The sequence below is a fragment of the Eubalaena glacialis genome, chromosome 3, assembly GCF_028564815.1.
Source record: "Eubalaena glacialis isolate mEubGla1 chromosome 3, mEubGla1.1.hap2.+ XY, whole genome shotgun sequence".
Lineage (NCBI taxonomy): Eukaryota > Metazoa > Chordata > Mammalia > Artiodactyla > Balaenidae > Eubalaena > Eubalaena glacialis.
In genome coordinates, this window is record NC_083718.1 from 28720559 (window position 1) to 28736862 (window position 16304).

The window sequence follows — 16304 nt, forward strand, 5'->3', positions numbered from 1 at the left end:
TTTATTAGTTCTAATAGTTTTTATGTGGCAACTTTAGAGTTCTCTATATTGAGTACCGTGTCATTTGCAATTAATGACAGTTTTATCTCTTTCCTCCCAATTTGGATACCTTTTATTTCTTTTCTTATCTGATTGCTGTGGCTAAGACTGTCAATGCTATGTTGAATAGAAATGGTAAGAGTGAGAATCCTTGCCTTGTTCCTGAATTTAGGGGGAAGTCTTTCAGCTTTTAACTGTTCATTTTGTGTTGGCTGTTGTTTTGCTGTAAATGGCCTTTAATATGTTGAAATCTGTTCCCTCTCCCTCTATACCTACTTTGGTGAACGTTTTTATCATAAATGAATGTTGGATTTTGTCAAATACTTTTTCTGCATCTATTGAGATGATCATGTGGTTTTTGTCTCTCCTTTTTTTTAATGTGGTATATCACATTGATTTGTATAAGTTGAACCATCCTTCTGACCCTGGAATGAATCCAAGTTGATCATGGTGCATGATCCTTTTTATGTCATGTTGGATTCGGTTTGCTAATATTTTGTTGAGGATTTTTGCATCTAAATTTATCAAAGATATTGGCTTATAATTTTCTTTTTTTGTGATGTCTTTGTCTGGTTTTGGTATCCGGGTGATGGTGGCCTTATAGAATAAATTTGGAAGTGTTCCCTCCTCTTTCATTTTTTCAGAATAGTTTGAGAAGGATCGTTATGAGTTCTTCTTTGTTTGTTTGTTAGAATCCCCAGTGAAGCAGTTTGGTCCTGGATTTTTGTTTGACAGAATTTTACAATTACACATTCTCTTTCACATCTAGTGATTGGTGTGTTCAAATTATCTGTTTCTTCTTGACTTAGTTTTGGCAGACTGTATGTTTTTAGAGATGTACATTTCTTCTAGGTTGTCCAGTGTTTGGCATACAGCTCTTCATAGTATTCTCTATGATTTTTTGTATTTATGTGGTATTGGTTGTTGTTACATCTCTTTCATTTCTTATTTTGTTTATTTGGGTCCTCTCTCTTTTCTTCTTGGTGTGCTTGGCTAGAGGTTTTTCGATTTTATCTTTTCAAAAAAAACAGCTCTTGGTTTTATTGATCTTTTCTGTTTTTTTTTTTTTAATCTATTTTATTTATTCAGTCTCTAATCTTATAATTTCTTGTCTTCTGCTGACTTTGGGTTTTGTTTGTTCTTCTTTTTCTAATTCTTCTAGGTGGTAGGTTAGGTTGTTTACTTGAGATTTTACTTGTGTCTTGAGGAAGGCCTGTATCCCTATGTACTTTTCTCTTAACACTGTTTTGCTGCATCCCATAGATTTTGTAAGGTTGTGTTATCATTTTCGTTTGCCTCGAAGTATTTTCTGATTCCTTTTTTGATTTCATCGTTGACTCATTGATTTTTAAGTAGCATGTTGTTTAGTCTCCCCGTGTTTGTTCTTTTCACATTTTTCTTTCTGTGGTTGATTTCTGTTTTCATTCAGAATTTTGTACCTTTTGACCACCATCACCCATTTTGCCCACCTACTGCTTCTAGGCTGTTCTCTGTGAGTTCAGGCCTTTCTTTCTCTCCTTTCTTTCTTTTCTTTCTTTCTTTTTTCTTTTCTTTCTTCCTTCCTTCCTTCCTTTCTTCCTTCCTTCCTTCCTTCCTCCCTCCCTTCCTTCCTTCCTTCCTTCCTTCCTTCCTTCCTTCCTTCCTTCCTTTCTTTCTTTCTTTCTTTCTTTTTCTTCTTCCTTCCTTTCTCTGTCTTCCTCCCTCCCTCCCTTTCTCTCTCTCTCTCTTTCTTTCTCTGTTTCTTTCTCCCTTCCTTCCTTCCTTCCTCCACATATAAGTGAAATCATACAGTATTTGTCTTTCACTGACTTATTTCACTTAGCAAAATGCCCTCAAGGCCCTTCCATATTATTGCAAGTGGCAAGATTTACTTCTTTTTGTGGCCGAATAATATTCCACTGTGTGTATCACATTTTCTTTTTCCTTTCAGCCATTGATGGATACATGGATTTATAAATTGTTTCCATGTCTTGGCTATTGTAAATAATGCTGCAACGTACAGGGGAGTGCAGCTTTCTTTTCACAATAGTGATTTTGTTTCCTTTGGACAAATACCCAGAAGTTTAGTTGCTGGATCAGATTGTAGTTTTAATTTTTTTGACAAACTTCCATACTGTTTTATATAGTGGCTACATCAGTTTACATTCTCACCTACTGTGTACGGGGGTTTCTTTTCTTCACACCCTCGCCAACATTTATTTCTTGCCATTCTAACAGGTGTGAGGCGATAGCTCTATGTGGTTTGGATTTGCATTTCCATGATGGTTAGTGATGTTCAGTTAGGTTTTTTTGTTCTATTTCTGTGAAAAATGTCATTGGAATTTTGATAGGGATTGCACTGAATTATCAAAGCCTTGTAGTTTTAGATGTACAGGTTTTTACCTCCTTGTTTAAATTTGTTCTTTAGTATTTTAATTTCTCTAATGCAGTTATAAATGGTATTTTAAAAAACTTTTTTTAAACTTTTTTAAAAAATTAAAAACTTTTCTCTCTTTGAGACTTTGTTATTAGTGTATAGAAACCAATTAATTTTTGTATATTGATTTTGTATCCTGCAACTTTACTGCATTTGTTTATTAGTTCTACTACTCTTTAGGGTATTCTGTATATAAGATTATGTCTTATGCAAATAGAGATGGTTTACTTCTTCCTTTCTGATTTAGATTCCTTTTATTTTATTTTTTTGTTTCTAATTGCTCTGGCTAGGACTTCCAATACAATGCTGAATAAAAGTGGTAGGTTGGGCCTCCTGTGTTGCTCCTGTTCTTAGAGGAAAAGCTTTCAGCTTTTTTCCACTGAGTGTGATGTTAGCTGTGAATTTGTCATATATGGCCTTTATTATGCTGAGGTATGTTCCCTCTATAGCCACTTTGTTGAGAATTTTTATCAGAAATGGATGTTGAATTTTGTCAGATGCTTTTTCTTTATCTATTGAAATGATCATTTGATTTTTATCCTTTCTCTTGTTAATGGGATGTATGACGTTGAATGATTTGCAGATGTTGAACCATCCTGGCATCTCTGGAATAAATCCCACTTGATTGTGGTGTATGATCCTTTTAATGTATTGTTGAATTCAGTTTGCTAATATCTTATTTAGGAGTTTTGCATCTATATTCATCAAAGATATTGGTCCGTAATTTTCTTTTTCTGTGGTGGTGTTGTGTGCTTTTTGGTATCCTGGTAACACTGGCCTAATAAAATGAGTTTAGAGTGTTTTGTCATCTTCTATATTCTTGAAGAGTTTCAGAAGAAGGACTGGTATTAATTTTTCTTTAAATGTTGATAGAATTTATCAGTGAGGCCATCTGCTCCTGGGCTTTTATTTTTGGGGAGATTTGTGATTACTGATGCAAACTCCATGTTCATTATTCATCTGTTCAGACTTCCTATTACTTCATGATTCAGTCTTGGTAAGTTGTATGTTTCTAGGAATTTATCCATTTTTTCTGAGTTATCTAATTTGTTATCGTACATTGTTCACTGACCCTTATGATCCTTTATATTTCTGTGGTATCAGTTTTGAATGTTCTCCCCTTTTGTTTATGATTTCATTTGAGTCATCTCTCCTCTTTTCTTTCTTTCTTTTTTTTAAATTAATTTATTTTGTTTATTTATTTTTGGCTGCATTGGGTCTTAGTTGCTTCGTGTGGGCTTTCTCTAGTTGCAGCAAGCGGGAGCTACTCTTCGTTGCGGTGCGCGGGCTTCTCATTGCGTTGTCTTCTTTTGTTGTGGAGCACAGGCTCTAGGCACGTGGGCTTCAGTAGTTGTAGCACGTGGGCTCAGTAGTTGTGGCGCATGGGCTTAGTTGCTCCGCAGCATGTGAGATCTTCCCGGACCAGGGCTTGAACCTGTGTTCCCTGCATTGGCAGGCGGATTCTTAACCACTGCGCCACCAGGGAAGCCCTCTCCTCTTTTCTTAATTTGTTTTGGTAAAGGTTTGTAAATTTTATCTTTTCAAAAAGCCAACTCTTAGTTTTGTTGATTTTTTTAAAAAGTGTTTTTCTAATCTTTGTTTCATTCATTTCTGCTCTATATTATTTCCTTCCTTCTGTCAACTATGGGCTTACTGTGTTCTTTTTCTAGATCCTTAAAGTGTAAAATTAGGTTCTTTATTTTAGATTTTTCTTTTTTCTTAATATAGGCATTTATCACTACCGACTTTCCTATTAGAATTTCTTTTTCTGTATTCCATAAATTTTGGTGCACTGTGTTTCCATTTCCTTTGTCTCAAGAATTTTTTGATTTCCCTTTTGATTTCTTTTTTGACTCATTGGTTCTTCAGAAGTGTTTTGCTTATTTTCTATATAATTGTGAGCTTTCCAGCTTTACTCCTGTTATTTTTAGTTTCATACTACAGTGGTTAGAAACTATAGTTGGTATAATTTTAATCTTTCGAAATTTGTTACGACTTGTTTTGTGATCTAACATATACTCCATCCTGGAGAATGTTTCGTGTATACTTGAGAAGAATATGTATTGTGAAGCCGTTGGATGGAATCTTTTGTATATATCTGTTAGGTCCATTTGCTCTAAAGTGTAGTTCAATCCATTATTGTCTTGTTGATTTTCTATATGGATGATCTTTCCATTGTTGAAAGTGGGGTACTGAAGTCCTTTACTATTATTGCATTGCTGTCTATTTCAGCCTTCATATTTGGTGACAATTGTTTAATATATTTTGATGCTCATATTGGGTGTGTATATATTTACAATTGTTATGTCCTCTTGATGAATCGATCCCTTTATCATTATATAATGACCTTCTTTTTCTCTTACAACTTTTGGCTTAAAGTCGAAATTGAACTTAAAGTTCAATTCCTACAACTTTCGACTTAAAGTCTATTTGTCTGATAGAAGTATAGCTACCCCTTGTCTCTTTTGGTTTCCATTTACATGGAATATCCTCTTCCATCCCTTCCCTATCATCATATGAGTTTCCTTAAAGCTTCAGTGAGTCTGTTTTAGGCAGCATTTAGTTGGGTTTTGTTTTTTTATCCACTCAGCAACTCTGTGTTTTTTAATTGGAAATGTTAAACCATTTATATTTTAAGGAATTATTGATGGTGAAAGATTTACTATCACCATCTGGTTAATTGCTTTCTAATTATTTTATAGTTTCTTTTTTCTTTTCTTCCTTGCTTGCTTTCTTTGTGAATTGTTCATTTTATATAGTGGTATATTTGATTCTTTTTATCATTTGTGTATCAGAGTTCTTTGCTTTGTGTTTACCCTGCTGTTCATAATACATTTTATAGTTATAGCAGTCTATTTTAAGTTGATAACATTTTAACTTCAATTGATTTTAAAAGTCCTACACATTTACTTCCCCCCAACATTTTATGTTATTGATGTCCCAATTTATATTTTTTATATTCTGTATCCACTAACAAAATATTGTAGCTATAATTATTTTTAATGCTTTGTCTTTTAACCTGTATGCTAGAGATCTAGGTGACTTACACACTGCCACTGCAGTTTTAGAGTGTTTCAGATTTGTATAATTACCTTTACCAGTGAATTTTATACAGTTATATGTTTTTATGTTACTGATTAATATCTTTTCATTTCAGCTTGAAGAACTCCCTTTAGCATTTTATGTAAAGCCGTCTACTGATAAATTTCCTCAACATTTGTTTTTCTGGGAAAGTCTTTATATTTCCTTCATTTTTAAAGGATAGGGTTGCTGGGTAATGTGTTCTAAGTTGATAGTTCTTTTTTCTTTGAGCACTTTGAATATATCATCTCACTCTCTCCTGGCCTGCAAGATTTCTTTTGAAAAATATGCTGATAGCTTTATTGGAGTTTCTTTGTACGTAATGAATACATTTTCTCTTGCTGCTTTCAAAATTCTCTCTTTGTCTTAGATTTTTTGAGAGCTTGTTTACAGTGTGTCTTGGTAAAGATCTCTTTTGGTTGAATCTGTTTGAGGAGCTTTGGGCTTTGTGTACCTGGGTGTCCATATCTCTCTCCAGCTTAGAGAAGTTTTAAGCCCTTATTTCTTTAAATATGTTTTGTGTTCCTTTGTCCCTTCCTTTTCTGGATTTCTATAATTTGAATATTGTTTCATTCTGTGGTATCCCATAAGTCACAGAGGCTTTCTTTACTCTTTCATTCTTACATCTTTTTCTTTGACTGGAAAATGTCAAGGGATCTGTGTTCAAGTTCACACATTGTTTTTTTTGCCTTATTGAGCCTACTGTTGAATTTCTGTATTGCACTTTTCATTTCATTCTTTGTATTCTCCAGCTCTGGAATTTCTGATTGGTTCTTTTTTTATCATTTCTACTAGTTTGTCAAACTTCTTGTTTTGTTCATGTATTGTTCTTCTGAGTTCATTTAGCTGTCTCTCTGCATTCACTTGAATCTTGCTAAGCTTCCTTAAACACTTTGAATTCTTTTTCACGTAACTCAAATCTATTTCTTTGGTGTCAGTTATTGGAAAATTATTGTGTACTTTTGGTGGTGTCATGTTTTCTTGCTTCTTCATGTTTCTAATGTCTTTGAGTTGATAATCGTGCATTCAAGGGAGCAGTTGCCTTTTTCAGCTTTTTAAGACTAGCTTCACTGGGGAAAGATTATCACCTAAAGATGAATGTGAATCTGCCAGCTGGGTAGGGTGCAGTGTCTCTGGTTCCAGGGAGGGCACACTAAAGTCCTTTCCATGCAGCTCTGTCAGCTGAGGTCAACATCAGCGTAGATTGTGACATCTTCCTTTAGAAGATGTGGATGGCAGTGGTGGCAAAAGCTGCTGGGATCCTACTATTCTTTTTTGCCTGTCAAAATTCTAGCCAAGGGAATCCCTCTTGATGGCAGGGCTGGTGTGCTGACACTCAGGGCATCAGTGGAACTGGTATCCTGGGACCTGGTGTGCACAGAGCTACCACAACACCTGAGTCGTGGGGGCACAGGTACACTTGCAGTGGCAGTGGCGCTGGTTTCTGAGGTGCAGGCACATGAAGACTTCCCATGGAACTGGGGTCTGGGTTCCTGGGAATCACCACAGTGACTCAGGCCCTGGGGTAAAGGGGAATGCAGTAGCAGCAGGATTCCTGGGATGACAGGGTTCAGCAGTGGCTTGGGACCCAGAGCCAGAGTACAGTAGTGTACTTCATTTTTTTTTTTTTTAAAGATTGATTGATTGATTGCTATGTTGGGTCTTCGTTTCTGTGCTAGGGCTTTCTATAGTTGCAGCAAGCGGGGGCCACTCTTCATCGCGGTGCACGGGCTTCTCACTATCGCGGCCTCTCTTGTTGCGGAGCACAGGCTCCAGACACGCAGGCTCAGTAGTTGTGGCTCACAGGCCTAGTTGCTCTGCGGCATGTGGGATCCTCCCAGACCAGGGCGTGAACCCGTGTCCCCTGCATTAACAGGCAGATTCTCAACCACTGCGCCACCAGGGAAGTCCCAGTAGTGTACTTCTTATAGATGGTTGGTCAAATACCTGACTCTGGCCTCAGGGTTCTGTTTTATAGCAGCAGCATCTTGGCCTCAGCAATGGTAAGTCATAACCATGGCCTAGGACCCAGGGGGCAGTTACAGATCAGTAACAGATTGGCCCCAGTGATGTTGGGTCATAGCAGCAACTTAGAACTCTGGGGTCGGTTGCAGAGCTCCAACAGCAGTCTACTGATGGGCAGGTCAAAGCCCTGACTTTCAACCCGGGGGGCAGGGTATAGAGCAGCTGTAGCACCACCTGCCCCAGTTATGGTGGGTCAGAGCTCTGACTTGGAACCCCAAGGATGGTGTGCTGAGCAGCAGCATGTGGCCCTGTAATGGCAGGTCAAATGGTGACAGAAACCCAGGGACAGGGAACAGAGTTGCAGCAGCACAGCCTGATGATGGCAGATCAAAGCCACAATTTAGGACCCAGGGGTGGTTGCAGAACAGTGGCAACATTGCTTGGTAATGGCCCATTAAAGCCGTGTGTCGGGACCCTAGGGGCAGGGTGCAGAGCAGCAGCAGAGTGGCTCCTTATGACAGGTCAAAGTCCTGTCTTAGGACCCAGGGGTAGGGTGCAGAGCAGTGGTATTGCAGCCCAAGTTATGACTGGTTAAAGCTACAACTTGGGACCCAGTGGCAGGGTACAGAGCAGTGACACAGCCCCATTTATGGCAGATCAAAGCTGCAGCTGGATCCTGGGAGTGGAACACAAGCAGAGCAGCATGGCCCTGGTTGTGGCATGGTAGAGCCCTAAAGTGGGACATGGAAGGCAGGAGACAGAGTAGTAGCCCTTGTATGGCAGGTTAAAGCCCTGATTAGGACTCAGTGGTAGGGCTCAGAACAGCAGCAGCTTGGCTTTGTGGATGGCTAGATTTTGTGGCATCCTGAGATCCAGGGAGCCGGACACAGCAGTGACTAGGGTCCCTGGGGCCAGGTGTCATCCGCAGCAACAGCTCCTGCCCCAGAGAGGAGCTGGGGTGGTGTGGACTTCCGGTAGCTCTGTTAGCTGAGTTCAGTCAGTGTTGGTGAAGACTGTGGGAATCCTCAGTAGTGAAAGCTGCAAACAACCATGGCAGTGAAACTTGTTGGAGTTCTCTTGCTCTTATTTTCCCCATAGGGGGAAATCCCTCTGAGGCCATCTTTTTTGGTGCCTAACTGCTCTGGTCTAGAGGATGGGATGTCACAGGTAAAATGCTTCCTATACTTTTCTGGCAGCCATCCTCGTTTTTAAAAACTCTACAGGGTTTATGCTGCTCATTGCTTTCTGCTGATTTCACTGTAGTCCAGAGCTTTTCAAAAGATGTTTTCATCAGTTTGTAGTTGTTTGTTGTTTTTGTAGGATAACCTAATATTGGGACCTCCTAGCCCTCCATCTTGTTGACATCACTCCTAACAAGTCCTATTTCTGATGCTAAATGTCAGTGGTCCCTAAGACCACTCTCAGGCTTAATATTTCATTAGGAATCACGGATCTAGGAAAGCTGATATACTAGTGGTTATGGCTTATTGTAGTGATAACATACAGATTAAAATCAACAAAAGGAAAGGTATATGGGACAAAGTCCAGGAAAAACCTTTCAGGTGTCCTCTCCCAGTAAAGTCACATGGATTCACTTAATTCCCCCAGTAACAATGTGTGACAACATGTGCAAAGAGTTGTCAACCCAGGAAACTCACCCAAGCCTTGGTTTCCCGGATTTTTATTTTAAGTGAGTCATGTAGGCAAGCAGCACCTGTGTGGTTTCCCTAGCCACCCTGAGCAAAATCAGGCACACAGCATTCATCATTCTTCCTGTTGTTTGCATGAACTGTCTAGTCAAACTGGTGTCATGTGGCCCAAGATCTCTGGCATGCAAAAATGCTCTTACCAGGTAGAATATTCCAAGGGATCAGAGCTTATTTCCCAGGAACTAGCTAAGAGACAGTCCTGAGGATTGACTTTCCTTGTGAGTGTACAGGGTTTGAGCAATCCAGGCCTTCTGAGTTCATTCTTCCCTACACGTACACCTATTAAAATATCAAACCAGTGCTTTGACTTGACTACTGACATTTCTCTTTCCTTGGCTTTTAAGTTATTAAGTGCTGGCCCCTAACCAGAAATTCTTATCACCTGCCAGCTTCTTTGATCCATTCTTTCAGATTCTCATGAACCTCTGTATTATCTATTGTGCAAATGATTGTGGTTTACTGTAGGAAGCAGATAATGAATGTATTTGCTTTGATCTGCTGCATCTTCATCATCTGTCATTGTGCTATCGGAGGTATGATTTCATTGATTTGTGTTCTGGATTTGCTTCTTGCAGTCGTGAAGATTCTATCATTCTTTAGCATCATTCCTAGGGTTATCATTCACTATTTACTGATTCATTCATTCTTTCTTTCAACAAATATAAATTGAACACCTAATTATTTACTAGTTACTGTCCTAGGCAATGGGAATATGTGACTGAATAAGACTGACCAAAATTCCTCCCCTTTGGAAATTACATTTTAGTCAGGAAACGGACACATGACAAGTGAGTAAATCGTAGTATGTAAGAAATTAATACATACCATGGAGAAAAATTAAGTAGGGTAGGGAAACAAGGAATAGTGGTGTTTGTGATTTTTGTGGTTTTTGTAGTTTTAAATAGAATGATCACAGAAGACCTCACTGAGAAAGTGAAATTTCAGTGAACATTTGAAGGAAATGAGGAAGCAAGGTATTTGGGAGGAAGACTTCAGGTATTTGGGAGGAAGAATATTCCAGACAGAGGAAATCACAATCAAAAAAGCACTGAGGAAGCAGCATATTTTAAAAATAGCTAGGAATCTAGTCTAGCATGGCTTGTGTAGAGTAAGAGTAGTGGAGGGTTGTTTAGGGTGGTGGTAGATGTTGTAAGGATATTGGTTTTTACTCAGTGTAGTGGGAAGCCATTGGAAGTTTTTAAGCAGTATAGTAACATGATATAATTTTCATTTTAATATCATCACTTTGGCTGCAGTGTTGAGAATAGACTGTGTGTTGGAAGCAGGGAGTTTGTTAGGAGTTAATGGCAATAATCCAGATAATTGATATAGTGGCTTACATTAGGGTATTAGCAGTGGAGGTGGTAAGACGTAATCAATCTGGGGTATATTTTGATGAAGAGCCGTGAGGATTGCCTGACAGATTGAATGTAGGGTATGAGAGAAAGTAAGGAGTTGAGGATCATTGCCAGGTTTTTGGCCTGAGCAACTGGAAGGATGGTGTTGCCATTTGCAGCAATGGGGATGATTTTTTTCTGTGGAGAAACAAGCCTTTTCATGGGAGATTAGAAATTAGGTTTTGGACCTGTCAAATTTGATATTTCTGTTAGACACCCAAGTTAAAAGCATCTATTAGACGTCCATGTCAAATAAGCATTTCTGGAGTTTAGGGAAGAAGCCTGCATTTGAGACACAAATGTGGAAGTCCATGATCACCATATAGACTGTATTTAGCTTCATAATCTGAATGAAGTCACCAAGGGAATGAGTGTACCTATGAAGGGAAGAGGTTAATGACTTCTCTTCTGAGTAGGAAGTAGGATTACACTTTGAAACTGTGGGAGTGAGGTTGAGATAAAGAAAGACAACTTAATGAAAGTCTCCTGGACTGAATGAAAGTCAGATAGACCTTGGTGCCAATCTCAGCTCAATAGTTTAACTAGGTAAAGTAACCTTGTGGGGTTGTGTGTACATTTCATCATACATACCAGGCCTGCTAGGAGGCCTGGGAAAGTTTTGAAACATTCATACTGAGGAATGGAAGAATGACCTTGGTAGGGATGAGTTAAAGAATCCTAAGAAGATTCAGCTGAGATTAGAGAGGGCATTATAATGGTGCTAGTCAGTATGTTTGTGATTTTATTCCCCTTGAGATGTGGAATATATCAATAAAAGTGAGAAAGTAGAGATTGATTTATTCCAGTACTGGGCATTGGAAGAGGCAGAAGGAAAGAAGGGAATGTAGTGAAGGGCAATATAGACAAGCAACATATTCTACAATTTAAGAAGGACTAGGTGCTGAAGATTATGTCATGATTGAAGTCAAAGAAGTTCATGTAGCCCTCCATCCAAGTAACATTGGTTTGGCCAAAAAGTTTGTTTGGGTTTTTCGGTAACATCATATGAAAAACCCAAGTAAACTTTTTGGCCAGCCCGATATTTGGAACAAGAGCATCAAGAATAAAGTATCAAATAACAACATTTGATAAAGGTGATATAGTATTCATAGACAACAGGGAACAATTGTGCTTTCATTTTTTCCATCAAGATGAAAAAGATCTTCAAAAAAGGTAATAGCAATAGAAATGAAGGAACGGTGAGGAGAAAGTGTGAGAGCTGGAGAGTGGAAGTATTAGAAGTCTGCATCTGGGCCATTGCTCAAGTTTTCCAAAGAGGGGGAAGTTACAACCCCAAAATTTAGAGCTTGATAAGTATGACATCTTTCCTATGGAAACAAAAAGTATAGATTGCTGACATATGGCTTGTCAAAACAGAACAAGTAAGTAATGATCACTTGTAGTCATTGTGGTTTGATTAAGAATAAAGGTGCCAAGGTAAAAACTTCTCCCCTCTTCTCCCTGCTTCCCCACCTGCTACATCTCCTCCTCTGGGTGTCATTTATAGCTCTGGATAAAAAAAAAAAGATGCTTTAGATATGATGTATCTTGATTTCAACCAGCTTCTGATAAAAGTCAGTCATTATAGTCTTGTGGTCAAAATGGAGAAAATAATGTGAACAGAGTTAAAGTACCTAGTTAAGTTGCTACCAAGCTTTCTGAAGACGGGAGGCAGTGTGGTGAAGTGGAAATGACCATTGAAGTTGGACTTAGATGGGATCAATATTGACCTTTTCACCTGCAACTTGAGCAGTTTAACTTCAGTGAACCTTGATTGCCTCATATAAAATGGGAATAGTCAAACCAAACCTGCTCAGTTACTACAAGGATTAAAGGAGATGACACCCTTGGTCCTCGGTAATAGAGATGTTCTTTTCTTCTGTTTCTCTGCTGTCATTTACTCCTTGTCCTCCCCCGCCTCCAAAAAAACCCTAACTACCACAAAACAGTAAGTGCGGCAAATGAAAGGAGAATTTTAGACTATGTGTAGTAGAGGAGAGTGATAAATTAGAGACAATTGAGAAAATAAATATGAGGAACACTATTCTGCCTCATGTTTGCAAGAAATAAAATTCCATTCTCTGTAAACTTCTTTCTATGAAAGAAATTAGATTTTAAAATTCATTGTTGAGTATTTTACCATGGATGAATATACATGAAACTATATTTCAAAAGCTTTTTCATGAAAACATTATACTTACATTATATACCAAAGCACTCTTCATTTGTAATCATGATCAACAAATGGATTTTTTAAAAAGCATCATATTGTTTTAGCCACTAAGCTTTATCACTGTTATTTATAACTTTTTGTTTTGACGTATTGCTTTTAACTGTAATTAAAAATTATTGACATCTGTGTTTACTTTTTAGCTTGTGCATACCTTATCTTCATAGGAGAAACTAATTAGTATGTAAAATATTGTACCATTAAATTTGCATTAAGGGGGAAATTCTAATTTGATCAGATGTAAAAATATGGTAGAAAATACATTTTAATACATGAAAGATATGTACATGGTATTAATTCTGGTTTCATTCTTACAACAAAGAAATATTGTTTTAGCTTTTGCCTACCTACATCTTTACTTGGCTCCTTTAATGTGATTAGGCAGATCATAGAATTTAGAAAAAATATAATCTTTCATGAAACTTACTAAGTGATTTAGAAAAACAACTGTTACATATAATGAGTTTGTTTCAACAAAATAGAATGAAATATCTGCCAGAAATATTTTCTGAAGTACTAGAATATCTTTTCTGGTTTCATACTTACCTTTCTTTAAGTCTTTTCCTAGTTTACTGCCTCAAATCACTTAAAATCCTGAAGTATAACAGGTAAATGTTATGTCTTCTGTAAATCTCTTTCTGACTGCATATAAAGAAATATTTCTTCTGCTTTACCCTCTTGTTGGAAGCATATAGCTATTAGTTTTTTTACTATTAATTTTATATCTCAAAAATACTTCAAACATTTTTTCTTGTTCCTGCTGTTCCTGTCATCCAAGCCATCCTCATTTCACTCTTGTACTGCAGTTGTCTCCTGATTGACCCCTCCTGTTTTTGCTGTCCTTCTCAGAGGAGGCTGAGCAAACTTAAAAATGGAAATCAGCTGTGTGCCTCGGATTCTCCATCTTCTACACCATCACATTACCCAACCTATGATCTTCCAGTAGCATTGATTTTCCTTCATTATCCCATTTACTATGGTAGATACCCCAATTTTCCCTTAAGAAAATCAGATCACTTATCAGAATTCGTAATTATTTCTTAAATTGGATATTTACCAATTTGTTATGTCTTCTCCACTAGCATGTGAACTCCATGAGCAAAAGAATCATGTCTTTTTTTTAAACCACTTTATACTTGCACTGTCTTAACATTAAGTAAATACATATCGAGGATTTTGTTTTTTAATCATTGAATTCAGTTCTATATCTCAAAATAGCCACTTGTATAATCCTTAATCTTGTATTTTACATTCATTATATGATTCTCATAAACTGCAGTATCCCCTTCTCTTCTTTGTTTTTTCCATTAATACTGACCACCATCTGACTAACTGGAATGAAAGCTCCATGAGGGCAGGGCTTTGGTCTGTGTTGTTCAGTTGCCCTGTCTTCAGTGGGTAGAACAATACCCAGAATATATTTGTTTCATATCTATTGAAGGAATAAATGATTGAATGAGTGAAGTCCCACACATTTGACATCTTGGAATTCATTCCTATGATAAACAGCTAAGTTCAACAAACACTTAATAAGTACCTACTGTATGCTAATCATTATGCTAGGCACTGTGGGCACAGAAATTAGTTATGGTGTCATTTCTGCTTCTTATTTATTTTGTATTAAGATGTTTGGTATTACTCTAATTAATTTAGAAGTTATAGTATGATATGACAGGGGCTTTCATACTGTTTGAGCACTTAAGCCTGGTTCTTATTAAACAAATAAGACTGGAATGCTTTCTTACCCATACTTTATTTCACTGGTTTTAAACACTATGTCATTACACTTTACTTTCTGTTCAGACAGAATTGGTCTCACCCTCTTGGAATGGCTTTTGGATTTTAGCATCTTTGATCAGTCTATTGCTCATTTATCTGCTAAGTCTAACTAAGGTCAGATGCTTTTATAAAAATAATAAATATAATGCAGTGTCCTAATGTTCTCTTGTCTTACTTATAACCTAACTGTGATTTGCCAGCAATATTAAGAAATTGATCCAGTAAGGGCCTTGTTCAGGATCTTGGCAGCAGCAGAGACCAGAGATGCTGTGTTAGTTTCAGCAGTTGTCTTCCTTTCCTTTCATTCTTTAAGATAGTGTTATTTTTAAAATATGAAACATTTTTCCAGTTCTCCATATGTTGAGGAAATCTTTCCTAGTTCACTTTTGATGTCAAGATGAAATTTATGTACAAGATTGGGGAAATACACTCTTAGTGTATTTTTGGTTTGAAATATATCCAGATTTAAAAAGTGTCACCTAGAATAGGCTGTGACCTTTTTTTTTTTAAAAAAAAGAAGCATGCTAAAAAGCCACAAGCAAAAATATACAGCTTTTATACTCTGTTTTTATTTCTAAAATGTATAATTTAGAATTAAATCTTATACAGGTACTGTGTCCCCCTTTTCAATAACTGATTTTTCTTTTAGGTGGAAGACTTACAAATTCTGTGATCTTTAATGAAATATATCCTTTAAATCCCCCTGAATACAATGTAATACAAACATGGAAATATTAACTACTCCATGCCTAGCTGTTAACTTATAAGGCATTCTCTTCAAGGGGAAAGGCTTACTATTTCATTTTCTGTGTCCCTGATAATTTTTGCTGATTATTATATCATTATTGCTGTACTTTAAGTATGACTGAATTTATATGAGTTTATACATTATAGCCATCTGATTTAAATCACTAATTTGATTTGATTTTTTTTTTTTTTGGTGGAAGAGAAGCTTAGCAATAAAGGGAGCATGTGTTTTAAAATCTTTTTCTGTGTCTGTGTTTATCTCTTCTGGTCTTAGAGAAATAGCAAAATTTTTATATTATTTGTGCTCAGAACATATATTAAAAGTTTGCCTTTTTCTTTTGTAGGATGAAGTGGCACACACTTTAACTGAAAGCAGAGTATTAAAGAACACTAGACATCCCTTTTTAACAGTAAGTGCCTAGAGGAAAGATGTTATAATCATAACATCTTATATTTAAGGGAGTTTTATTATAGCAACTAAGCTATGAAAAATAACATTTTAAATAACATTTATTTAGGTATGACATTTTCTTTGTGGATAAGTCAGTTTTGGGGAAATTATTAGAATGTATGGATTAAGTTTACAATATGCATGCATTTGTAGTCCTCTTGTTATATACCCATGAGTTTTTTGAGATTTTTTTTTTCTTCCCATAACTTTCACTGCCTTAAAAAAATAGAGCAAATACATTTAAAAATAAATTTAAATTTAAAGATAGCATTTAAGTTAAAAATAGGATAAGTCATGGTACATTTTCTTCATTAGATAAAGTATAAACTGTGACTTAAATACATATAATTTAGTTATTTTGAAACAAACTGATTTTTTTTTTTTTTAGTCCCGTTTAGATTGCTTGTAATAGAGGCATAATTTGCAAAGTTTCTGTATGTTCCTGGTTCCAATGAAGAGTATTAAGATTAAAAATAACAAACTTTCAAAA

General features: G+C 36.7%; 1 protein-coding gene across 1 annotated transcript in view; it reads left to right on the forward strand.

The window, feature by feature from the left end:
- AKT3 (AKT serine/threonine kinase 3) overlaps positions 1–16304 on the forward strand; it is a 332652-nt gene that overhangs the window by 179607 nt on the left and 136741 nt on the right. Inside the window, exon 7 of the mRNA XM_061187389.1 lies at positions 15708–15773. Coding sequence (XP_061043372.1) covers positions 15708–15773 — 66 coding nt within the window. The remainder of the gene's footprint in view (positions 1–15707; positions 15774–16304) is intronic.